Here is a 24,540-nt window from a genome sequence, read left to right on the forward strand (position 1 = left end):
TCATTAAAAAAATTTAAAAAAAAATGTTTGGCTAAAAGGCACGGTGACATTAAGCCAACTGGATACAAAGCGTCATCGAGCACAAAATAAATTTCACCCGTCCTATGATCGGTATCTAGGAGGAATATGCCTCAATTATGTAGAATTTTGAAAATTTGAAGTGAGGTGAAGAAAAAAGCATTGACTATTAGAACTGTCCATTCATAATCCACCAAACCAGTGAGATTATTAGGCTCCTCCTACCTTCCTACAGTGATAGAACATGAACAAGTATTCGCCTGTAAAGTATTACCGACGGTCAATGTTTATCATGGGAAATAGTGTTATGTTTATCATGGAAAGTAGTCTATTTTATTGGATTTTCTGAAAGTTAATTAAGAATTACTTAAGCTAGATACAAAACTATTTTTTCCTAACTTTCAAGTCAAGCGAGAGAAGCAAAAAGGCAACAGAAACTTAAAATAGTTTACTTCCTTTAAGAAAACTCGAGTGACGTGTTTATACTCTTAAACTATTGTTTGTATAATTCAACCATGGTCAATTAATCACTCATGCCAATTTTTACAACAAGAAAAATCTTGTTTGGCTGTTAGGGATATATATATATTCTGTATTGGTTTTACTTGAGTCATTCAGACACCTTGTTGTTGTGCCCTGGGCATTTGAATCGGAAAAGCTCTGCTAAATTTTAAAGTCCACGTACTATCCTAAGCTGAACATGGCGTTTCGTATAAGAGCGTGTATTTGGTGTGTGGTTATTTGTGCTGCAGTGATAGTGACAGCGCAGGACTTGGACTCAGATATCGGTAAAGAAATTTTTGTTTTATCTTTATTATTATTATCAGATTCAGTGCAGCAAACGGATGTTCTTTTTTCACGAATTTTTGTTTGGTGCGATTCGTGCCTATACTAGATTAATGCGTGTGTTTATAAGGGTGGAGGCGCAATTTGCCTCCTTTTTTCGGCCCTTAACTTGGCAGTAGTTATAAAGTGTTGTCTGTGCGGGTTGGTATTTGCTTCTCCCCCCTTATCTCCCTATGGTAAATAAGTATAAGGACGTATTAAAAACTGACACATTTTCAATTAATCTTGATTTGGGAATTAAGTAATAGTTACGGGGCCTTGATCACCATAATCGAGAAGACTGACGCATTTGTTTATTTTTCATAAACAAGCCTTGTCAAAGAGGGGAGACAGCTGCTCAACCAACCAGCAGGTCCAACAAGTTATCACCCTTCAAAACGACGTCTTGAAAGTGCTGAAACGCGTGTTCAATTTGCAAGACCTACGCCCTCAGCCAACAAGTAGGTAGTCTGATTAATCTGATCAGCTGATGATTCATGCAAGATTACTATTCGTCAGTTGTTTAGGAACCCCGGTGTACGCGCCTTCAGTCTCTTACGTTAATATTCCCTAGGATGGCAAATCGTGACAAGAAACGACATACAACGCATAACCCGTAATGGCGTTACAGTCACGGAATCCACAGATGGACGCGGGGGAGTGGTGGTGAGTGGACAAGTTACAATGGATGGGTCTGGCTGTGGTAATCCTGACTCCGCCTTACAAATCCTCATACGCGGGGAATGGACACAAATTCGTTACACGCAAGAATTCTATGGTGCGGCGTCATGCTGGTCAATCTTTGGTCGTGGCAGGTAACATAGGTTTCTGCTAAAGAAAATGCCACAAATGTGAATTTTACTGCAAGCTAGACCTCAATCTCAAGTCCCATTGTTGTTGTCGTTATTTTACTGTAAGTGCATACTACTTAAATAGTCACATACGCTTGTCCTATCTGTGTAAACGTTCCCCAAGTGTTATCCCTTAGGGTCTATTAGGGTATGGAAAATAAAATAAAATTGATTCACCATTAAAGAATGCCATTTCTTTATTAGCTTTATTTTAATGGGTGCAATTCAGTCTAGAAAACCTAAAAAAATCTCTGATTTTGGGTTCTAATTTTCTGCGACGTCATCTTTTTTTAACATTGGTATGCCCCGGTTCGCTTGGTAAGGTTAACAACATGGTTTTGGTAAGGAAGATGTATTTTCCAAAAAAGTAATTGAAGTATATAACCATAAATACAACTTTTTCTTCCGGCTTTCCATATTCAACGTGCTTTCACAGTTTATGTCAAAATTTTTTTTTCATTCATACATTTCTCATTATAGCAACCTTGAGGTTTTTGACGAGACGAAGGGAGACGCAATATTTGACCAGCTCCACATGAACAACAAAAACAACAGTAAGTTTATATCCTTTCATAGGAACACCAACCATGACGATTATAATCATGGAGATATGAGAAATGAATCACCATTCCAATTCCCTCATGCGATATGTATGAATTTTGGTTCGGCCAAAAATCTAAATACAGTAAAAAGTCTGAGACTGAACGGGTTCTTATATTTTTTCAAGTTGTAATCAACAGAAGGATTCATAATTACAGAAGTGTGACTGAATGCATAGCCACTTTGCTATAAAGATATCCTACTGTATGCACGATATATCTGCAATCCTATCCTTATTGTTTCAAAGCCCCATTTGCCAAACGCGGTCACTTCCATATAAGGAAACTAAAATATTCCTTATTTCAAAGAAATGCATGATTCTTGTTATTTGAGGTTGCCGTACGGCAGGTGATTCTCAAACTTTATGACTTACTCAGAAGAGAAAAACAGTGACTGTGATCATCTTTGATCAATGGAGAAAGTATCTGAAAAGAAACCGTCACCTGAACCCGAAAACGAGAACGTTTCTTCATATGGGTTCGCAATAGACGTGCTTTTTGTAGTCAAAGCTATAAAGCATAAGCGAATAACATAAAAGAAAGGCATTTTTAATCACTCTGGTATGTCATAAATCTATAAATCAAACTATGTAGGCAGATCCGATAATAAACGTCCCGTGGAGATACTGTAATGCGGTAGCCAGATTACGCACCCCCCAAAATAAATCCTGGGTACGGGCCTGGTAACCCATCATATAAGAACCTTTTTGCTTCGCAGGTTCTTTTATTTTGGGGTATTAAAATCCATCCATTTCTGTCTATAGGATCTTAAATCACTAGGTTCTTACACGCGGGTTTTTTACTGTATACGAATCTCCAGATCTCTCATAAATCAATCAATGGCAGTTTGTCTTTCTTGATGCTCCAAAAGAGCCTGGGGCAAGTGCTGGGGAAATCTGTGATGTTCTTAAAACGCTAAAGCCTGGGCCTGTTTTTAAAATGGCGGCCTGCAAAATCGTTGTTAACACCAGATTAAATTCGAATTCCTGCAAGTTTATGTAGAGTTCTCGACATTGACAAAAAAAGCACAGAAAATGATTGAAGCGTAATTCCAAATATTGTCTTAATAAGGAAATGACCAAGCGAGCTAGAAAAACCACAGTTTTCAAAATAATATTGATCGATATCTCTGCAGATACCGCGTTTGATGGAAAAGATCAACGTTGTGACAACGACGCTGACAATTTCTGGCACACACAAAACGGCCAGGGCCTGAGGCGAGCTACCGTCATGCTTCGCAGGAACACGGCCAAAGAGCTTGCTGGGATAGTTACCACAACGGGCTGCGGTACACCGCGTTACGTCATCAAGAACATCTACGTGCTGCAATAATTAGTACAATCAAAACATTGTATGCACATATTAGCGATAATGGTTAAGATAAAATAAAAATATCAAGAAAATTGTCATTTTTGCCAAAAGCGGGCACTTCCATATAAGGAGACTAATATATTCCTAATTTGAAAAAACTGAATGATTTTTGTCATTTTTAAGGTTGCCGTATCGCAGGGCCTTCGTAAACTTTAAGATTTGTAATCAGAAGAGAAAAACAGTGACTGTATCCATCTTTAGTCAATGGAGAAATCTCGGATAAGAAACTGAGATTCCTCGATACCAGACCCCCAAAACGACAAAGTTTTCTTTATACATAAGTAAACTACATTAACTGATAAAAGCATGTAGAGCAGGGGGAAAATAAGAAATAAAGGACTTGTAAGGTGGCAAGTTATAATGTTTTTCTTCTCCAGAGATCACAGGGGAAAACACGGGTGCGTGCGGCGCTAACGTTTTCTTCTTCTTGTGTCGTGTTTAGCTCAGTCGTGTTTTCCAATATTTGGGCTTTCTGTGGCGAACACTAGACATGCCGAAAGTTGTCGGGACTATCGTCTTTCTTTCTGTGGCAAATCCAAGAGACGCCAAAAGGGTCGACTTTTTGGAGTTCATTAATGTTTGGCGTAACTTGGCTACCATTTAGGAGGCGCGACCACAACGATCTCCTGGATTTCTCGCCGAATAGAAAAAAACCCAACGCCTGCTAGAAGGCTCTACTTTCCGCCTTGGAGATGTGCCGAAGTGCAGAAGTACGGCCTGTTTGTGTGCTTTTGACCCCTTGGAAACTAGGGCCTTAGCAGGGGGTGGGGCACTGGGGGCACGTGCCCCCCTCCCAAAAAAAATATTTGTTAAAAAATACAAAAAATGGGGCGTGGCTGTAGCCCCCAATATTTTCTTAATATTTTTGTAGTGCCCCCCCCCTAAAATATTTCGAGGCCTTCTACGGCCCTAAGTAAAATAACCCAAAGAATATTTATTCCCATGGTTTTGAAAATACGATTGGCATTTCCTATCATACTAAGCTATATTTTTGAAAATATGGGGAGGGGTATGGTATGGGGGCACGTGCCCAGCTAAGGCCCTCACAGTGGTAGGTACTTGTTTATTCCAATGTGTCCAAGATTATTGTTTTTTGTTGTTGTTTATTTTGGGGGGAAGGGATTTACCCCCCGATATTCAATACAGCAACCACACATTTAGAATACTTTAATGATATAATGATATAATGTTATATAATCATACAATATTTTAATAATAAGCAAAGTATGTAAAATAAAATCAGTCAGGTATGGCTTGTGTTTTCGGGGGGACTTCATGACATGCGCGCTTAGTGGTCTACCACAGTTGCATATCACGGTTCATGCGGCTCTATTTTTATCAGCGCGGGGGCTGGAGGATTAGCGGCAAACCCCACCTCGTTACTATTCCCATCGCGTGTTATCATGTGGTGGATATGTGAGAACAGATCTTGGAAAGCTTCTTTAGCCTTCCGTCTCATCTCCGATAGGCAGACCAAATAAATGAGAGGATAAACCATGCAGGTGGCCAAGCTGATGACCATTCCAACAATGCGAGTTGTGTACTCATCTGCAATGGTCGTGTCGATGAAGTTTCCGGCAATGACAGACGTGTACACAAAGGCAAACAGATATGGGCAGAAGAACGCAAGAATGACCGACGCCGCCATGTAACTGAGCTTGTAGTGCCTCAATGTAGATATAATGGAGCATGACGACTGGACAGGGCAGGATTGGAGACGCTTGCGGTGCAAGTACATAAGTATGCGAATACTCATGACCACCAGGGTAAGAGCAGGGGGGAAGATGACCACAATGGTGATGGCAAGGTTGAGTGCCTTAGAGAGGGGGTCTTCGGCCACTTTGCATAGCCGCGTGTACTGATCGGTGCCGATGGGGTATGTCTTCAACATACTGGTACAACCGGGGTGTATTACGGCAAGTGTAGCTCCCACGAACCAGGCCACCACCACCATCCTCTTGCATGCCATCCTGCTTGGCGCCTTGTGTGGGTAGTAGATGATCAGATACCTCTCCACCCCCAGCACTACCATGTTAGTGATGTTAATGAAGATTGGCACGATCTGGAAAATACCTGTGGGCACGGCACACTAGATCACTGGACAGGAAATCAGTGGTGAGCTCTGCTAGCAGGAGTGGAATGGCCACCAGTGCGGACATGAGGTCGGACAGGGCCAGGTTCCGGACAAAGTACTTGATGGTAAGATGGCGCTGGAGTCTGGTGGTGATAATTGGTTTTGGCTTGTCCAGGTAGAGTACCAGTGTGTTGCCGCATATGGAACAGACGGCCACAAAGACCATGATGGTCCGTACGGGACGGACGTCCACACGTAGCGAAGGTGGTGCAGGGGGGCGTGCGTCGCTTCCATCACTCGACCCTATCGCCGCAAGTGGTCTTGTTTTATTTAACTGAGGAATTGAAAAGATATTGTAGAATTTGTTGATACGAGGTGGAGTGATTTTCCCTTTTGACGGTAGAAATACAGATCCATGCGTATAACATATGCTTACTTGTAACTAAATAACAATGGCCGTACTATTCCTCATAATTTACTCCAAGCGCCCAATTACAAGTGATGGTTTGGTCTTTGGTCATGTCTCTCAGTTAGATTTGAACATTTCCGACCAGGTCCGACCCTAGACGAGAACGCTTACAACCCCCACCCCTAACCCCCCCCCCCCACACACACACACACACACACACACACACACAACCACGACAACCACCACCACAAAAGCATAAGGTCCTCTTCCAAGTGAACGTTATGATATCATTTGTTTTGGGCTCCCTGTGCTTCCTTAATATACCATTTCGCGTTATTAATTTGTGTTTGAACTAAACAACGGTACGATATAATAACAGGCGTATACCCAAAATAACCCTAATATAAGCGCATTTTGTTAACAAAAAACCATAAAGAATAAGCGCATTTTGTTAACAAAAAAACATAAAGATGCATAAATTATGAGAGGACGTAGAGTGGGCGTTTGAGTTGGAGGGTTATACCGAATATGTAGGAATCAAAAATCTGGGGGAGCATCTTAACACAATAACATCATAACATACTCGCAGTTGGTTTATGAATAAAACATACTCTTTCTTGGTGGTCCCAAACCCCCTAAAAATGATCATGGTATAAGACTGTTTTCGACAGGTGTTTGAGTTTGTTTATTCGGAAGTGGACCGCTTCAGCATGAAAAACGAGAAAAAGAGGTCGAATTTTCGTCTTCAGATCCTAAAGAGTCCCTTAAGACCCCCCTTATTTGAACCTAAGAAGATACTAATAGTTTTTTTTTATAATTCTAAAACAAGGTCTTCGAAACCGTCAGATTAATCATCTAATATAATAGACTTGTTGTATTTTGTAATTTTTCTCGGATAAAAATGTCACTTATCCCAACAAAGATAAGAAATTACCATTACACCATGATCAATGACCTGTTGGCTGAAGACTAAAAAAATATAAACACAGTGCCTATTACTTAGTAACTGCTTTAGTCTTTCTCAGGGCCCCCGAATTCTCAAAACTTGAGATACTCGCTGTATCGCTTGTATACCGCGCACGTTTTTTTCTAAACTCGCCAAGTTATAATAGGTCATTTCAATTTCTAGATCTATCTTTTTTCAAAGCTGAAGTGTTCGACTCTCGCACGCACACAAAAATGGGAGCTGGCATGTTGCAAGGGCTATTCGGTGTGGCCCTCTCTTGAAAAGAATATTAAGTCTGAGAACTAGTACAAAAAACTAACCTGAACCAGAAAGACCCGAAGAACGGGGGCAAAGACCTCTCATTCTCTTTCTCGATGGATAAAAAGGCACGGAACTGATGCTAAATAAAGTGATTTTGTCTTTTATTCTGCTTGTTTTTCCTCGTGGCGAGTGAGCTCATTCAAGGGATATTTTCCTGCTAGAAGAGGGTCATTTCTTTGTAATGTGCTGAGATTTTCAAATCAAAATATAGAAATATAATTATGGAAACCGTTTTCCTTTTTAAATTAGAATCTTGTGAATCTAGAAGTTAGTTTAAGAAGGAAATAAATCATTTAATAATCTCTAGTACATAGGAGTGGAATCTCGAAATAACGACCTTGATAAAATAACGATCAACATGCCCATCTTGGCAAAATTACCGCAGAGTGAAGAGAAGAATCTCGATCTATAATTATATCCGGTATGACGATATTTTCAGCACAACGTTAACAATCTCGTCCACAAAGTGTAAAATTTCGACACTAAAATGATTTCCCAATTTTCATGCATGATTGCCTACGCAATCACGATATAGTCCTACACAAAGCACACGTCAATACCCACTGTCCCTCTCTCGTTCTGTTGTCTTCAATAAATTTCTTTACACTTATCAATTTTTTTGGTTTTTGGTGCTGATAGGATGAGCCTGACGCAGGGATCCGATGGCTTTGTTTCTTTGTATTTTCAGACGCAGGGATCCGATGGCTTTGTTTCTTTGTATTTTCAGACGCAGGGATCCGATGGCTTTGTTTCTTTGTATTTTCAGACGCAAAGGATCTGATGGCTTTGTTTCTTTGTATTTTCAGACGCAGTAACATGTTGAAGAATTGCTTTAGCTAGATACAAAACTATTTATTTCCTAACTTTCAAGTCAAGCGAGAGAAGCAAAAAGGCAACAGAAACTTGAAATAGTTTACTTCCTTTAAGAACACTCGAGTGACGTGTTTATACTCTTAAACTATTGTTTGTATAATTCAACCATGGTCAATTAATCACTCATGCTAACCTTTACAACAAGAAAAATCTTGTTTGGCTGTTAAGGATGTATTTTTCTGTATTTGTTTTTCTTGAGTCATTCAAAGACACCTCGTTGTTGTGCCCTAAGCATTTGGATCGGAAAAGCTCTGCTAAATTTTAAAGACCACGTATTCTAATCTGAACATGGCGTTTCGTATAAGAGCGTGTATTTGGTGTGTGGTTATTTGTGCGGCAGTGATAGTGACAGCGCAGGACTTGGACTCAGATATCGGTAAAGAACGTTTTGTTTCTATCTTTATTTTTATTATCAGATTCAGTGCATCAAAGGATGTTCTTTTTTCAAGAATTTTTGTTAATCTAGTGCCTATACTAGATTAATGCGTGTGTTTATAAGGGTGGAGGCGCAATTTGCCTTTTTTTTTCGGCACTTTACTTGGCAGTAGTTATAAAGTGTTGTCTGTGCGAGTTGGTATTTGCTTCTCTCCCTTATCTCCCTATGGAAAATAAGTATAAGGACCTATTAAAAACTGACACATTTTCAAGTAATATTGATTTGGGAATTACATAATTGTTATGGGGCTTTGATCATTGTTATGGGGCTTTGGCCATAATAAAATAAGTATAAGGACCTATTAAAAACTGACACATTTTCAAGTAATCTTGATTTGGGAATTACATAATTGTTATGGGGCTTTGATCACTGTTATGGGGCTTTGGCCATAATAAAATAAGTATAAGGACCTATTAAAAACTGACACATTTTCAAGTAATATTGATTTGGGAATTACATAATTGTTATGGGGCTTTGATCATTGTTATGGGGCTTTGGCCATAATCGAGAAGACTAATGCATTTGTGTGAATTATTCAAAAACAAGCCTTGTCAAAGAGGAGAGACAGCTGCTCAACCAACCAGCAGGTCCAACAAGTGATCACCCTTCAAAACAACGTCTTGAAAGTGCTGAAACGCGTGTTCAATTTGCGCCCTCAGCCAACAAGTAAGTAGTCTGATTAATCTGACGGTTCATACAAGATTAATATTCGTCAGTTGTTTAGGGACTCTGCGCAATGTATGATATAAGATGATACAACTTTTTAACAACTGTTTCCTGGTTTAGTCGAACTGAGCTATATTCACGTGCTAATATTTATTCTCATACCGAAGTAGAATGCATTAGAAGGCAAGTGACTACAGGTAGAATGTAGGAGGAGGGGGTCTTCGAATTTTTTAAAGAACAGGTGAAGGATCAGAGAAAACCTTGACCCTCTTGGAGTCTCTTCAGTCCTTAGTAATTTGTCATTATGCAAAGCTCATTTTACTACCCCCCCCCCCCCCCCCCCACCTTCGTGATAATTATTGCAATTATTGGAGGGGGGTGCAATAAGAAATGACCCACTTTTTGGCCGCCAAGGGGGGGGGGTGTACGCCACCTTGCGCACCCCGCCCCCTGTGTACGCGCCTTCAGTCTCTTACGTTAATATTCCCTAGGATGGCAAATCGTGACAAGGAATGACATACAACGCATAACCCGATATGGCGTTACAGTCACGGAATCCAAAGATCGACGCGGGGGAGTGGTGGTGAGTGGACAAGTTACAATATTTGGATGTGGTAGAACACCTTACTCCGCCTTACACATCCTCATACGCGGAGAATGGACACAAATTCGTTACACGCATGAATTCTATGGTGCGGCATCATGCTGGTCAATCTTTGGTCGTGGCAGGTAACATAGGTTTCTGCTAAAGAAAATGCCACAAATGTGAATTTTACTGCAAGTTAGACCTCAATCGCAAGTCCCATTGTTGTTGTCGTTATTTTACTGTAAGTGCATACTACTAAAATAGTCACATACGCTTGTCCTATCTGTGTAAACGTTCCCCAAGTGTTATTAGGTCCGCTGTCACTTATGATGTTTCGAGCCGGTATGGAAAAAAAAATTGATTCACCATTAAAGATGCCATTTCTATATTAGCTTTATTTTAATAGGTGCAATTCAGTCTAGAAAACCTAAAATTTTTAATTTTGGGTTCTAATTTTCTGCGACATCATCTTTTTTTAACATTGGTATGCCCCGGTTCGCTTGGAAGGTCCCAAGTTTAACAACATGGTTTTGGTAAGGGAGATGTATTTTCCAAAAAAGTAATTGAAGTATATAACTATGAAATACAACTTTTTCTTGCGGCTTTTCATATTCAACGTGCTTTCACAGTGTATGTTAATAGTTTTTTTTTGTTTGTTCATACATTTCTCATTATAGCAACCTTGAAGTTTTTGACGAGACGAAGGGAGACGCAATATTTGACCAGCTCCACATGAACAACAAAAACAACAGTAAGTTTATATCCTTTCATAGGAACACCAACCATGACGATTATAATCATGGAGATATGAGAAATAAATCACAATTCCAATTCCCTCATGCGATATGTATGAATTTTGGTTCGGCCAAAAATCTAAATACAGTAAAAAGTCTGAGGCTAAACGGGTTCTTATATTTTTTCAAGTTGTTATCAACAGAAGGATTCATAATTACAGAAGTGTGATATCCTACTGTATGAACGATGTATCTGCAATCCTATCTTTATTGTTAAGCAAATTTATATTTCAAAACCCCATAATTTGTTTCATTTTTCATGGAGTAACCAGGCCTGTACCCATGGGTGGGTGCGTGTTGGGGGTTCGCACCCCCCCCCCCCCACCCCTCCACACACACACACACAACAGCATATCAAGAATAGCCAAAAATTGTCGTTTTTGCCAAACGCGGTCACTTCCATATAAAGAAACTAAAATATTCCTTATTTCGAAGAAATGCAGGTGCTTCTGTAACAGCTATACTTTTGGGTTCTCTAACCACATGTAACAAGCGGCTATGACTCTCTCTGACCACTTGTGACAAAACGACTATGACCCGCTTGGCTGGGGAGGTACCGGTTTTTTACTTGTTCGCTGTTACAAAGTCTTTACAAGATCTGGTTTCTACAAGTATTTTCACATGTAAGTCTCTTCAAGTTCTTAAGAGTTTTTGGTGTGTTGGGGCCTCGGTACTCACCCATATTTATATGCTACTAAGACGGCATGTCCTTTAGGGTAACTGACACTGACATCCCAAAGGGCTTTTAGCACTGTTTGGATAAGGGTTTAACCAATGGGTGTCCGAGGGACGACCTTCCTACGTGGGTGTGCCAGTCGGTTACCCTTGGGCTACCGTGACTTACGTAATGTTTACAATGTTGCTACTGACTACGGTTGTCACACACTAACTTGTTACACTGCTAGTGCGCATGGCAAGCTACACACGTGATTAATATGATTGACAGCCATCTACTCATTTTTGCACTCAAACTCTTTAAATGTACTAAAACCTAATTCCATCGACGGCTAGGTCTGGAGCTTACTTGGGGTAAACCTTGTGTGAACTCAGACCTAACTTTCCTTATGTAGTTAACGGATACAGGACTAAAACAAATGCTCAAAACTCTGTTCTCCAGTACCACTTGAAAAGGGACGCGGTACGCCCATAAGTTTCCCGAGCAAAAGGTCAATCTGCTAAAAATATGAACTGATTGTCTAAGCAATTTCCATGCGAGCGACTTATATTTCCCTGTCAAACGCGATAAGTTAACTAAACAAAATACTTTTAGTTGTTCCGTGGACTTCAATAAGCCAATCAGTATATAATTTCTAGATGCTACTACATGTGTGACTTATTCCTGCGTGACACTTCTCAAACTTTATGAATTGTACTCAGAAGAGAAAAACAGTGACTGTGATCATCCTTGGTCAATGGAGAAAGTATCTGAAAAGTAAGAGTCCCCGTCACCAGACCCCCAAACGAGAACTTTTTCTTCATATGGGTTCGCAAAAGACGTGCTATTTGTAGACAAAGCCATCAAGCATAAGCGAATTACATAAAACAAAGGCATTCTAAATCACTCTGGTATGTCATAAATCTATAAATCAAACTATGTAGCCAGATCCGATAATAAACGTCCTGTGGAGATACTTTAATGCGGTAGCCAGATTTCGCACCCAGAAAAATCCTGGGTACGGGCCTGGTAACCCATCATATAAGAATGTTTTTGATATTTTGGCTTTGCAGGTTCTTTTATTTTGGGTTATTAAAATCCAAAGCTTCTGCCTATAGGTTCTTAAATCACTAGGTTCTTACACGCGGGTTTTTACTGTATACGAAACTCCAGATCTCTCATAAATCAATCAATTGCAGTTTGTCTTTCTTGATTGTCCAAAAGAGCCTGGGGCAAATGCTGAGGAAATCTGTGATGTTCTTAAAACGCTAAAGCCTGGGCCTGTTTTTAAAATGGCGGCCTGCAAAATCGTAGTTAACACCAGATTAAATTCGAATTCCTGCAAGTTTATGTAGAGTTCTCGACATTGACAAAAAAGCACAGAAAATGATTGAAGCGGAATTCCAAATATGGTCCTAATAAGGAAATGACCAAGCGAACTAGAAAAACCACAGGTTTCAAAGTAATATTGATCGATATCTCTGCAGATAACGCGTTTGATGGAAAGGATAAACGTTGCGACAACAACGCTGGCAATTTCTGGCACATACACAACGGCCAGGGCCTGAGGCGAGCTACCGTCATGCTTCGCAGGAACACGGCCAAAGAGCTTGCTGGGATAGTTACCACAACGAGCTGCGGTATACCGCGTTACGTCATCAAGAACATCTACGTGCTGCAATAATTAGCACAATCAGAACATGGTGTGCACATAATAGCGATAATGGTTAAGATAAAATAAAAATATCAAGAAAATTGTCATTTTTGCCAAAAGCGGGCACTTCCATATAAAGAGACTAATATATTCCTTATTTGGAAAAACTGAACGATTTTTGTCATTTTTAAGGTTGCCGTATCGCAGGGCCTTCGTAAACTTTAAGATTTGTAATCAGAAGAGAAAAAACAGTGACTGTGTCCATCTTTGGTCAATGGAGAAATCTCGGATAAGAAACTAAGATTCCTCGGTACCAGACCCCCAAAACGACAAAGTTTTCTTTATACATAAATAAACTACATTAACTGATAAAAGCATGTAGAGCAGGGGGGAAATAAGAAATAAAGGACTTGTAAGGTGGCAAGTTATATTGTTTTTCTTCTCCAGAGATCACAGGGGAAAACACGGGTGCGTGCGACGCTAACGTTTTCTTCTTCTTGTGTCGTGTTTAGCTCAGTCGTGTTTTCCAATATTTGGGCTTTCTGTGGCGAACACCAGACATGCCGAAAGTTGTCGGGACTATCGTCTTTCTTTCTGTGGCAAATCCAAGAGACGCCAAAAGGGTCGAATTTTTGGAGTTCATTAATGTTTGGCGTAACTTGGCTACCATTTAGGACGCGCGGCCACACAACGATCTCCTGGTTTTCTCGCCGAATAAAAAAAAACAACGCCTGCTAGAAGGCTCTACTTTCCGCCTTGGAAATGTGCTGAAGTACGGCCTGTTTGTGTGCTTTTGACCCCTTGGAAACTAGGGCCGTACCAGGGGGTGGGGCACTGGCGGCACGTGCCCCCCCCCCCAAATATTTTTAAAAAGTATAAAAAATGGGGCGTGGCTGTAGCCCCCAATATTTACTTAATATTTTTGTAGTGTCCCCCCCCCTAAAATATTTCGAGGCCTTCTACGGCCCTGAGTAAAAGAACCCAAAGAATATTTATTCCCATGTTTTTGAAAATACGATTGGCATTTCCTCTCATACTAAGCTATATTTTTTTTAATATGGGGAGGGGTATGGTATGGGGGCACGTGCCCAGCTACGGCCCTCACAGTGGTAAGTACTTGTTTCTTCCAATGTGTCCAAGATTATAGTTTTTTTTTTTTTTTGGGGGGGGGGGTTACTCCACCGATATTCAATACAGTAACCACATAATCAGAATACTTTAATAATGTTACGATATAATCATTCAATATTTCAATAATAAGCAAAGTATGTAAAATAAAATAATTAGGATCATAAGATAATTTAATGAAAACAAAACAAACTATCGATCCCATGTACGAGTTTTTTTTAGGGGAGGGGATTTACCCCCGATATTCAATACAGTAACCACACATTCAGAATACGTTAATAATATTATAAAATCATACAATATTTTAATAATAAGCAAAATATGTAAAATAAAATAATTACGATCATGTGATATATTTTACCATACAATACTTCATTTTATCATCAAAGAACAACATCAGTCCGATATGGCTTGTGTTTTCGGGGAGACTTCATGACATGCGCGCTTAGTGGTCTACCACAGTTACATATCACGGTTCACGCGGCTCTAACATTATCACCGCGACGGCCTGAGGATTAGCGGCAAACCCCACCTCGTTACTATTCCCCTCGCGTGTTATCATGTGGTGGATATGTAAGAACAGATCTTGGAAAGCTTCTTCAGCCTTTTTTCTCATCTCCCATAGGCAGACCAAATAAATGAGAGAATTAACCATGCAGGTGGCCAAGCTGATGACCATTCCAACGATGCGAGTTGTGTACTCATCTGCAATGGTCGTGTCGGTGAAGTTTCCGGCAATGACAGACGTGTACACAAAGGCAAACAGATATGAGCAGAAGAACGCAAGAATGACCGACGCCGCCATGTAACTGAGCTTGTAGTGCCTCAATGTAGATATAATGGAGCATGACGACTGGACAGGGCAGGATTGGAGACGCTTGCGGTGCAAGTACATAAGTATGCGAATACTCATGACCACCAGGGTAAGAGCAGGGATGAAGATGACCACAATGGAGATGGCAAGGTTGAGTGCCTTAGAGAGGGGGTCTTCGGCCACTTTGCATAGCCGCGTGTACTGATCGGTGCCGATGGGGTATGTCTTCAACATACTGGTACAACCGGGGTGTATGACGGCAAGTGTAGCTCCCACGAACCAGGCCACCACCACCATCCTCTTGCATGCCATCCTGCTGGGCGCCTTGTGTGGGTAGTAGATGATCAGATACCTCTCCACCCCCAGCAATACCATGTTAGTGATGGTAATGAAGATTGGTACGATCTGGAAATACCTGTGGACACGGCACACTAGATCACTGGACAGGAAATCAGTGGTGAGCTCTGCTAGCAGGAGTGGAATGGCCAACAGTGCGGACATGAGGTCGGACAGGGCCAGGCTCCGGACAAAGTACTTGATGGTAAGACGGCCCTGCAGTCTGGTGGTGATGATTGGTTTTGGCCTGTCCAGGTAGAGTACCAGTGTGTTGCCGCATACGGAACAGACGGCCACAAAGCACACGTAGCGAAGGTGGTGCAGGGGGGCGTGCGTCGCTTCCATCACTCGACCCTATCGCCATGCGCAAGTGGTCTTGTTTTATTTAACTGAAGAATTGAAAAGATATTGTAGAATTTGTTGATACGAGGTGGAGTGATTTTCCCTTTTCACGGTAGAAATACAGACCCATGCGTATAACATATGCTTACTTGTAACTAAATAACAATGGCCGTACTATTCCTCATAAGTTACTCCAAGCGCCCAATTACAAGTGATGGTTTGGTCTTTGGTCATGTCTCTCAGTTAGATTTGAACATTTCCGACCAAGTCCGACCCTAGACGAGAACGCTTACAACCCCCACCCCCAACCCCCCCCCCCCCACACACACACACACACACACACACACACACAACCACGACAACCACCACCACAAAAGCATAAAGTCCTCTTCCAAGTGAACGTTATGATATCATTTGTTTTGGGCTCCCTGTGCTTCCTTAATATACCATTTCGCGTTATTAATTTGTGTGTGAACTAAACAACGGTACGATATAATAACAGGAAAAGACGTATACCCAAAATAACCCTAACATAAGCGCATTTTGTTAACAAAAAACCATAAAGAATAAGCGCATTTTGTTAACAAAAAAACATAAAGATGCATAAATTATGAGAGGACGTAGAGTGGGCGTTTGAGTGGGAGGGTTATACCGAATATGTAGGAATCAAAAATCTGGGGGAGCATCATAACATAACAAAACATAAGTAGTATAGTAGGGACCGAATTAGCCATTTTTGGTGCAGGAATAAGAAATATGGGAGAGCATCATAACATAATAACATCATAACATAACAAAACATACTCGCAGTTGGTTTATGAAGCTTCCGGAAAATGTAGGAATTGAAGTCCTTCAAAAATAAAACATACTATTTCTTGGTGGTCCCAAACCCCCTAAAAAATGCTCATGGTAAAAGAACATTGTCGAAATACCACCTTTAACAGCGCATTCCATTGAAAAGTATCTAATAATCGGATACAATTATCCCTCACAGTAAATAGAAGATCTAAAGCAGGAGAGCTAAATCAAAAAACGTAGCTTTCTTACGACTGTTTTCGACAGGTGTTTGAGTTTGTTTATTCGGAAGTGGACAGCTTCAGCATGAAAAAAACACGAGAAAAAGAGGTCGAATTTTCGTCTTCAGACCCTAAAGAGTCCCCTAAGATCCCCCTCATTTGAACCTAAGAGAATACTGATAGTTTTTTTTTAATAATTCTAGCAAAACATGGTCTTCGAAACCGTCAGATTAATCATCTAATATAATAGACTTGTTGTCTTTTGTAATTTTTCTCGGATAAAAATGTCACTCATCTGCACTCGCTTTTTTGAATGATAAGAGATTACCATTACACCATGATCAATGACCTGTTGGCTGAAGACTAAAAGGATATAAACACATTGCCTATTACTTAGTAACTGCTTTAGTCTTTCTCAGGGCCCCCGAATTCTCAAAACTTGAGATACTCGCTGTATCGCTTGTATACCGCGCACGTTTTTTTCAAAACTCGCCAAGTTATAATAGGTCATTTCAATTTCTAGATCTATCTTTTTTCAAAGCTGAAGTGTTCGACTCTCGCACGCACACAAAAATGGGAGCTGGCATGTTGCAAGGGCTATTCGGTGTGGCCCTCTCTTGAAAAGAATATTAAGTCTGAGAACTAGTACAAAAAACTAACCTGAACCAGAAAGACCCGAAGAACGGGAGCAAAGACCTCTTCTTTCTCTTTCTCGATTGATAAAAAGGCACGGAACTGATGCTAAATAAAGTGATTTTGTCTTTTATTCTGCTTGTTTTTCCTCGTGGCGAGTGAGCTCATTCAAGGGATATTTTCCTGCTAGAAGAGGGTCCTTTCTTTGTAATGTGCTGAGATTTTCGAAAATATAGAAATATAATTATAGAAACCGTTTTTCTTTTTAAATTAGAATCTTGTGAATCTAGAAGTTAGTTTAAGAAGGAAATAAATCATTTAATAATCTCTAGTACATAGGAGTGGAATCTCGAAATAACGACCTTGATAAAATAACTATCAACATGCCCATCTTGGCAAAATTACCGCAGAGTGAAGTGAAAAATCTCGATCTATAATTATATCCGGTATGACGATATTTTCAGCACAACGTTAACAATCTCGTGCACAAAGTGTAAAATCTCGACACTAAAATGATTTCCCAATTTTCATGCATGATTGCCTACGCAATCACGACATAGTCCTACACAAAGCACACGTCAATACCCACTGTCCCTCTCTCGTTCTGTTGTCTTCAATAAAGTTCTTTACACTTATCTATTTTTTTGGTTTTTGGTGCTGATAGGATGAGCCTGACGCAGGGATCCGATGGCTTTGTTTCTTTGTATTTTCAGACGAAGGGATCCGATGGCTTTGTTTCTTTGTATTTTCAGACGCAGGGATCCGATGGCTTTGTTTCTTTGTATTTTCAGACGCAGGGATCCGATGGCTTTGTTTCTTTGTATTTTCAGACGCAGGGAACCGATGGCTTTGTTTCTTTGTATTTTCAGACGCAGGGATCCGATGGCTTTGTTTCTTTGTATTTTCAGACGCAGGGATCCGATGGCTTTGTTTCTTTATATTTTCAGACGCAGGGATCCGATGGCTTTGTTTCTTTGTATTTTCAGACGCAGGGATCCGATGGCTTTGTTTCTTTGTATTTTCAGACGCAGGGAACCGATGGCTTTGTTTCTTTGTATTTTCAGACGCAGGGATCCGATGGCTTTGTTTCTTTGTATTTTCAGACGCAGGGAACCGATGGCTTTGTTTCTTTGTATTTTCAGACGCAGGGATCCGATGGCTTTGTTTCTTTATATTTTCAGACGCAGGGATCCGATGGCTTTGTTTCTTTGTATTTTCAGACGCAGGGAACCGATGGCTTTGTTTCTTTGTATTTTCAGACGCAGGGATCCGATGGCTTTGTTTCTTTGTATTTTCAGACGCAGGGATCCGATGGCCTTGTTTCTTTGTATTTTCAGACGCAGGGATCCGATGGCTTTGTTTCTTTGTATTTTCAGACGCAGGGATCCCATGGCTTTGTTTCTTTGTATTTTCAGACGCAGGGATCCGATGGCTTTGTTTCTTTGTATTTTCAGACGCAGGGATCCGATGGCTTTGTTTCTTTGTATTTTCAGACGCAGGGATCCGATGGCTTTGTTTCTTTGTATTTTCAGACGCAGGGATCCGATGGCTTTGTTTCTTTGTATTTTCAGACGCAGGGATCCGATGGCTTTGTTTCTTTGTATTTTAAGACGCAGGGATCCGATGGCTTTGTTTCTTTGTATTTTCAGACGCAGGGATCCGATGGCTTTGTTTCTTTGTATTTTCAGTTGAGAGTAACAGGGCTGTAGCAGGGGGTGGGGCACTGGGGGCACGTACCCCCCTTCCCCCCCTCCCCCTGAATATTTTCAAACACTTTAAGAAAATAACTAGTAGGGGCGTGGCTGTGCCGCCCCCAATTTGTTTCTAATGCTTCTGTATTGTGCCCCCCACACCCCCCGAGGCCTGCTACGGCCCTGCACTAAAGGACTCTTACTCACGGTCGGAAGCTAGTAACATCCATGAGAGGTGGGATTCTGTCCCGGATCCAAAGGTGGAGGAATGATTCATTCTATGCATTTTCAAACATCATTTTCCTTTTTATTTCTTATCTAATGCTAATATTACACAAATTTGTTTATCTCACAAAACAGTGACAATTCCACATCGTAATTCCAAAGTCAATCTCGTAATTGCAGGGCCTTTTTGTAGTGTGGAACCAAGAAATCAATGTTCAAAATGTTGCATGCATGGCAAAATGGTATGCATGCAAATAAATCGAGCCGAATACGGCTTATGGATAATACGACGTTTGAACTTAGCCTAAGGGTAACGTTTGTTACACAAAGATCGCAAATGTAAATAAAGTAATAAACATATGTGTTCTATTTGAATCGATCTTTCTGTTTCCATGGGCTACCTGTGGCGCCAATAGTCGTTTTCGGACTAGGTACTAGCTATTCCTTCTTGTTTTTTAGCCATCGCCTATACGGCTTGCCCATTACCCCGTTATTTCGCATCCATTCCTCTCGCTGATACTCGGCAATATACGGATCCTTAGAATAATGCTCCGTGAAGTAATCGAACTTTTTCTTTCCCGCCTTCCCCACAAACCCAGCAACTTTATCCTCGAGCTTGGAGCCTCGGAACGCCTCGGGGAGATCATCGAACGCAGCGAGATTCACACTGTCAGGGGATCCCTTTAGGATCTTCGGTAGATCATCCCCTAATCTGCTAAGAGAGCTTACGGGATCCGCTCCGGTATCATCGCCTGTTTCTATCTCGACTCGTTTACTATCGGGCTCTTTGTCTTCTCTCTTTAACACGTAAATCTGCTTGGAACTTTTGGCAGTCTTTTCACTTGCGTGGTTTGACAGCTTTGATTTTTTATCATTTTGGCCGATTTCTTTGGCGATTCCCATTTCTACGGCGGAGTCGTGGTCGATAAACGCGGCTTCCCCTGATTTGCCTGACGGTATCGGGACAGTCGGCGGAGACGGGGTGGTTATAGAGCTACCTTTTGCTGCAAATGAACGTAAAGAGTTGAATTGACCGCAGGTATCCCATGCACACTGTAACGTTATCATTCTCGTTCTCAGAGCTCCTTTGCTGTTGTGTGGCGGTAAGCATGACCGAGGAGGTCTGGGAATGAGAATGGTTACGTTATGACTTCATTCTACTATGATATAAAATCTTAAAGATCTTATAAAACTCGTCCACGACTCAACAGCGTTGCTCGCAAACTACTCGCCCAAATAACTAAAAATTTGATCCAGACTGCAATGAGGACACGAAAATCAAGTACAAATATTATTGAGATTTTTTTCCATATGTCTTAGAGTTGCAACCTAACCTTATCACACGCTGTGAGCTTCAAATACCTGTGAATGAACTAGTAACTGAATAATCAATGCCTTTTGTGGTATCAAATACCAGGGAAAAATGATAATAATACAAATAATAAGGAGTGTTTTAAGGTATAATGAAACGAGTAGCAGCTTTTTACTTACAGCAAAACGCGCAGCTATTAGCACAGCCAAAGCGCAGAAAAGGGGCCAGCTTTGGGTTGGAGCACATGTTTGAATTTTTCTTCCACTCGGCGCATTTTGGAAAAACGTCTACGCAGCCATCTAGAATAACACAGATTGTGTATTTTAGCTATGTTTAAATCAGACGCGTTCTGAGTATTGGCTGAGGGGGAGGCGTACCCCATCCCCCTTTGTACGCGCCTGTTAATGATATAAGTGATAACTAATAATGCCTGGTAAAGCAATAAAACGCGAGGCATACAGGCGCCTCATATACTGATGTTAATAGTGATTATAGTTACAGATTGCTCTGCGTAGTTTAAAGTGATGTATAGGCATTGTCCCAGAGATTCTTTTTTACGTCTCCTAGTACAGGTTGAAAAAATGCGGTGATTGATGCGCTTTCGTTTGTCCATATCCGAGAAGACGAGCGTGTCCCAAACGGTTCCCGAATGAAGTCTCACAGCCTCTGCGAGCCGCCATTTTGTCATCCTGGCAAAGTATTAAGTGCTAATATGCATCCATTTCCATCAGCCAATTTGGGGAAGCCAATACGATATTTTCTATTGAATTTGGTAAATGAAGTATCAAACTTTGTTTTTAGATGTTTTTTTCGTTATTGTAACAGACCATATGCCTTTCGATACTACGTGAAAACTATAACAAAGGTGTGGCTGACAAACACACTTTAAGTGTCAAAAGTAACGAGAGAAAGACTAGAGCACTTTCACTAATAATCAATCTCGCACCTTTTTTGTATGGAGGTATCGTACTGTCGACCCCTGACTCCTTTTTGATGCGCGCAGTCGTCACAGTTGTCAAGACAGAGGCTTTAGTAGGTTTGGGCTTATCAGTTGTGCTGGAGGTATCTGTTGAACAGCGCATGCGTTATCTCAAGGCAATGCTGTTATATTTCCGACACCAGAAAGAACGGGTTACCTGTGGCGAAATTGCGGAGGATGGAGACTAAGGAGCACCGTTATTTTGCCACAGGAAGCCCAATCCCTTTTTTTCTATGTTTTAGTAAGCTTGACCCATACTTACAGGCGGGCTTGTGTCGCATCCATTTTATAATTATCTGTATATTTATTTCAGGGATGTATTCTCATTGTTCAACATGTAATTTATCTAAATAATACCTAAGGGTACCATGACCTGGCTGATTTTACTGTCCTACTTTACTTCGTTATCGCCACTATAACGGCTAAGATTCTAATGCATCGAATCATTGTTTGGCAACCTTTGTTTGCATGCAGTGGCCTGGAGGTCTGGGCTCTAGTATCATCTCTCACGTGACTCTCGGTTCGTTTTTGGTGCTTCATTTCAAATGATGGCATCTCCCCGTCGCCTACTGGAATATTCCAAATATCAAGTGTTATCAAAAGACGTATTCTGGTATTGGAATATTCTAAATGTCGCAATTTTGCGAAGCCGATGCATTAAGAAAATCATGTGTCAGGAGTGGATCCAGAAGTTTCAAAAAAGGGGGGGGGGGGGGGGCGAGGCAAGAGTTTCAAGAAAGTGGGGGCGGATTCATTGTTCTTCCTTAGATTTTCTTATACATATGAAGAAACCGTTGTCGTTTTAGGGGTCTGGTACCCGAGGAATTTTAGCTTCTTTTCAGAGGCTTTCTCTATTGACTAAAGATGGTCACAGTCACTGTTTTACTCTTCTGAATACAATTAAAAAAGTTTGCGAAGCACCTGCGGTACGGCAGCCTAAAAATGATAAGAATCGTGCAGGTGTTCCAAATAAGAAAGATATTAGTTTCCTTATATGGAAGTGACCGCGTCTGGGAAAAACGACAATTTGTGGCTAAATTTTCTTGATATGTTTCTTTTTTATGCCAAATGTCTGAAAATGGGGAGAGGGGTGAGGAGCGCTGGGCCCAGTCCTAAATCCGCCCCTGTGTGCCGTCCATTTGATTTTGAAAGGTGCCCAGTTTGAACACACTGTGTCCGCTGGACCGGCGGACTAAGGGCGCATGAATAGAAAGGAAGCCTCGCTTTGAGGAAACGTTTATTCATATGCCAGCAGAAACTGAACCAGAAAATTTTGTAATCCCCCTCGTTATTTTTTTTATTACCTTCTCCTTTACAAAAGCCGCAGGTTTTTGAGCATCCGCCTCGCATGACGAACCCGAATTTTGCGTCGTGGCACATCCCTGCGCTAGACCAGTTAGAACAGCTATGGAAGGTATCCCGGCATTCTAAGAGAGATGGAATAGCTATCATCATCATCAACATCATCATCGCCACCATAACTACCACCACCACCACTATCATCATCATCAGCATCTTATCATCATCATAATCATCACCACTGTTATTCTCAACATCATCACCATCGCCGACCTCACTATCATCATCATCATAATCACCATTACCAATAATTATGGCCATCGCCATCACCATCACCATCATTTTCTCTTTATCATCATCACCGACAACAGCTTTTATCGTATCTTTTGTCATAATCAAAATCACTACGATCACCATCACCATTATCGTCAAATACAATCCTTAATTTTTATTGTCATTAGCATTATTATTACTTTTTCGGGGTGAGGGGTGAAGTAATGAAGAAATGATTTTAAGGGGATGAAGATATCATCTTAACAATAACATAATTTTGATAATTTTGATAATCCCAAAAAAATCTCATCGTTAATAACATTGTCGAAATATTTTTTATCTATTTCAGAGTGATAGCTTACCTTTAGATTTGGCATCTGAAACCCAAAAGAAAAAAAAATTAATGATAATGTTCCACCTTGCTTTGCAACAGGAAAACAGTTTTAATAATTTCCTTCAAAAGTTGCTTTTATCACTAAAACACACTTGACCTTTCTCACTGATAGGTTTACAGTAAGTATAAGGAATGGTGTTATATAAAAATAAAAACAGCATAGCGATGAAAGGATATAACACACATATTTTTTCTGTTGGTCAATGTTATAAAAATATGAATATGTTATGTGTATCGAAAATTGTGAAATTCAATAACAAATATTTTTGTTATCGAAATGCGATGTTAGCTTTTCTAATATTATTGAAAATGCAATGATAATTACTTTCTTAACAACAAAGACAGTTTTGGTGGGGTAGAAACCAAAATAAATGTGTGTTATTTTTCTCTGATATGATATTGACAATGAATAACAATGGGTCAAAGGTTTGCTTACCTGTTTGACTTGACACTAAAATAAAAACAAAAACAGCCCAAACTGAAGTAATTTTATCCATGAAAGCACTAATATATGTGGCTTTTTCTCGCGAATCGACAAACTAGACGGCATACACGCGCGGCTAGTCTACTTTGTAAGAAAAGACCAGTCAAATAGCTCAAAGATCAATAAAGCCCATTGGATTAAATTTACATAGGGTCATTTCCTAAAAAGAATAACTTTTAAAAGTTAAAAAAATGAATGTTGAATAAAAAAACATTTAGCTTACTACCTAAATAATGTAGGAAGTTCATCCAGAAACGTTTATTGTCTCTTTTTTTTGCAAAAAAGGGGAAAAAAGTGATTTGTATTTGTTTGAAGGGAATGAACCTTTGGCTGTAGGTCAACAACACAATATACCACCCGAAAGCGGACGGGTAGAGATTTGCGGTCAGCGGTCGTTGCTCGGGGTGGTACGAGCGCGAATATCGGACATGAAGAGACTGGTACTCTCTTGCGTAGGCTAGAGATGGCAAAAAAAAAATCCTTCTTAATTTTCTAAGGACGCTTAAATTTAAAACAAGAAAAACACAAAGACAAAT

General features: G+C 40.5%; 4 protein-coding genes across 6 annotated transcripts; 2 read left to right on the forward strand and 2 right to left on the reverse strand.

Moving 5' to 3' along the window:
- Positions 1-634: 634 nt before the first annotated feature.
- LOC116620492 lies at positions 635-4,014 on the forward strand. The gene is made up of 5 exons (XM_032386219.2): positions 635-806; positions 1,176-1,304; positions 1,418-1,658; positions 2,175-2,248; positions 3,429-4,014. Exons 1-5 carry the CDS (start codon positions 719-721, stop codon positions 3,623-3,625), a joined length of 729 nt encoding a protein of 242 aa, XP_032242110.2. The 5' UTR covers positions 635-718; the 3' UTR covers positions 3,626-4,014.
- A 4,477-nt stretch (positions 4,015-8,491) lies between these two features.
- On the forward strand, positions 8,492-13,498 carry LOC116614608. Its single transcript, XM_048731752.1, has 5 exons — positions 8,492-8,663; positions 9,270-9,389; positions 9,881-10,118; positions 10,653-10,726; positions 12,912-13,498. The coding sequence occupies exons 1-5, from the start codon at positions 8,576-8,578 to the stop codon at positions 13,106-13,108; spliced, it is 717 nt and encodes a 238-aa protein (XP_048587709.1). The 5' UTR covers positions 8,492-8,575; the 3' UTR covers positions 13,109-13,498.
- A 1,177-nt stretch (positions 13,499-14,675) lies between these two features.
- Positions 14,676-15,701, reverse strand: LOC5507224 (neuropeptide S receptor). The gene has a single exon (XM_001627830.2). It carries the CDS (start codon positions 15,699-15,701, stop codon positions 14,676-14,678), a length of 1,026 nt encoding a protein of 341 aa, XP_001627880.2.
- Positions 15,702-19,323: 3,622 nt separating this feature from the next.
- LOC5507228 lies at positions 19,324-24,287 on the reverse strand. Of its 3 annotated transcripts, XM_032375784.2 has the most exons (7): positions 23,957-24,280; positions 23,489-23,503; positions 22,859-22,981; positions 22,013-22,123; positions 21,522-21,641; positions 20,755-20,874; positions 19,324-20,267 (listed from the first exon to the last, which is right to left on the reverse strand). In XM_032375784.2, the coding sequence occupies exons 1-7, from the start codon at positions 24,015-24,017 to the stop codon at positions 19,702-19,704; spliced, it is 1,116 nt and encodes a 371-aa protein (XP_032231675.2). In that variant the 5' UTR covers positions 24,018-24,280; the 3' UTR covers positions 19,324-19,701. The 3 variants fall into 3 exon arrangements, with proteins under 3 accessions (XP_032231675.2, XP_032231676.2, XP_001627878.3); XM_032375785.2 differs by lacking the exon at positions 20,755-20,874 and having other exon boundaries at positions 23,957-24,287; XM_001627828.3 differs by lacking the exon at positions 22,013-22,123 and having other exon boundaries at positions 23,957-24,284.
- Between the last annotated feature and the right edge of the window lie 253 nt (positions 24,288-24,540).

Source organism: Nematostella vectensis, chromosome 8, assembly GCF_932526225.1.
Source record: "Nematostella vectensis chromosome 8, jaNemVect1.1, whole genome shotgun sequence".
NCBI classification, from domain to species: domain Eukaryota; kingdom Metazoa; phylum Cnidaria; class Anthozoa; order Actiniaria; family Edwardsiidae; genus Nematostella; species Nematostella vectensis.

Coding starts and splice junctions, on each gene's coding strand:
- LOC116620492 (XM_032386219.2), top strand. CDS start 719: ATGGCGTTTCGTATAAGAGCGTGTATTTGGTGTGTGGTTATTTGTGCT. Junction 807..1,175: donor GGACTTGGACTCAGATATCG/GTAAAGAAATTT, acceptor TTCATAAACAAG/CCTTGTCAAAGAGGGGAGAC. Junction 1,305..1,417: donor CCTACGCCCTCAGCCAACAA/GTAGGTAGTCTG, acceptor AATATTCCCTAG/GATGGCAAATCGTGACAAGA.
- LOC116614608 (XM_048731752.1), top strand. CDS start 8,576: ATGGCGTTTCGTATAAGAGCGTGTATTTGGTGTGTGGTTATTTGTGCG. Junction 9,390..9,880: donor TTTGCGCCCTCAGCCAACAA/GTAAGTAGTCTG, acceptor AATATTCCCTAG/GATGGCAAATCGTGACAAGG. Junction 10,119..10,652: donor TCAATCTTTGGTCGTGGCAG/GTAACATAGGTT, acceptor TTCTCATTATAG/CAACCTTGAAGTTTTTGACG.
- LOC5507224 (XM_001627830.2), bottom strand. CDS start 15,701: ATGGAAGCGACGCACGCCCCCCTGCACCACCTTCGCTACGTGTGCTTT.
- LOC5507228 (XM_032375784.2), bottom strand. CDS start 24,017: ATGGATAAAATTACTTCAGTTTGGGCTGTTTTTGTTTTTATTTTAGTG. Junction 21,642..22,012: donor GCCACTGCATGCAAACAAAG/GTTGCCAAACAA, acceptor GCTGTTCAACAG/ATACCTCCAGCACAACTGAT. Junction 20,268..20,754: donor TAATAGCTGCGCGTTTTGCT/GTAAGTAAAAAG, acceptor GTTCATTTGCAG/CAAAAGGTAGCTCTATAACC.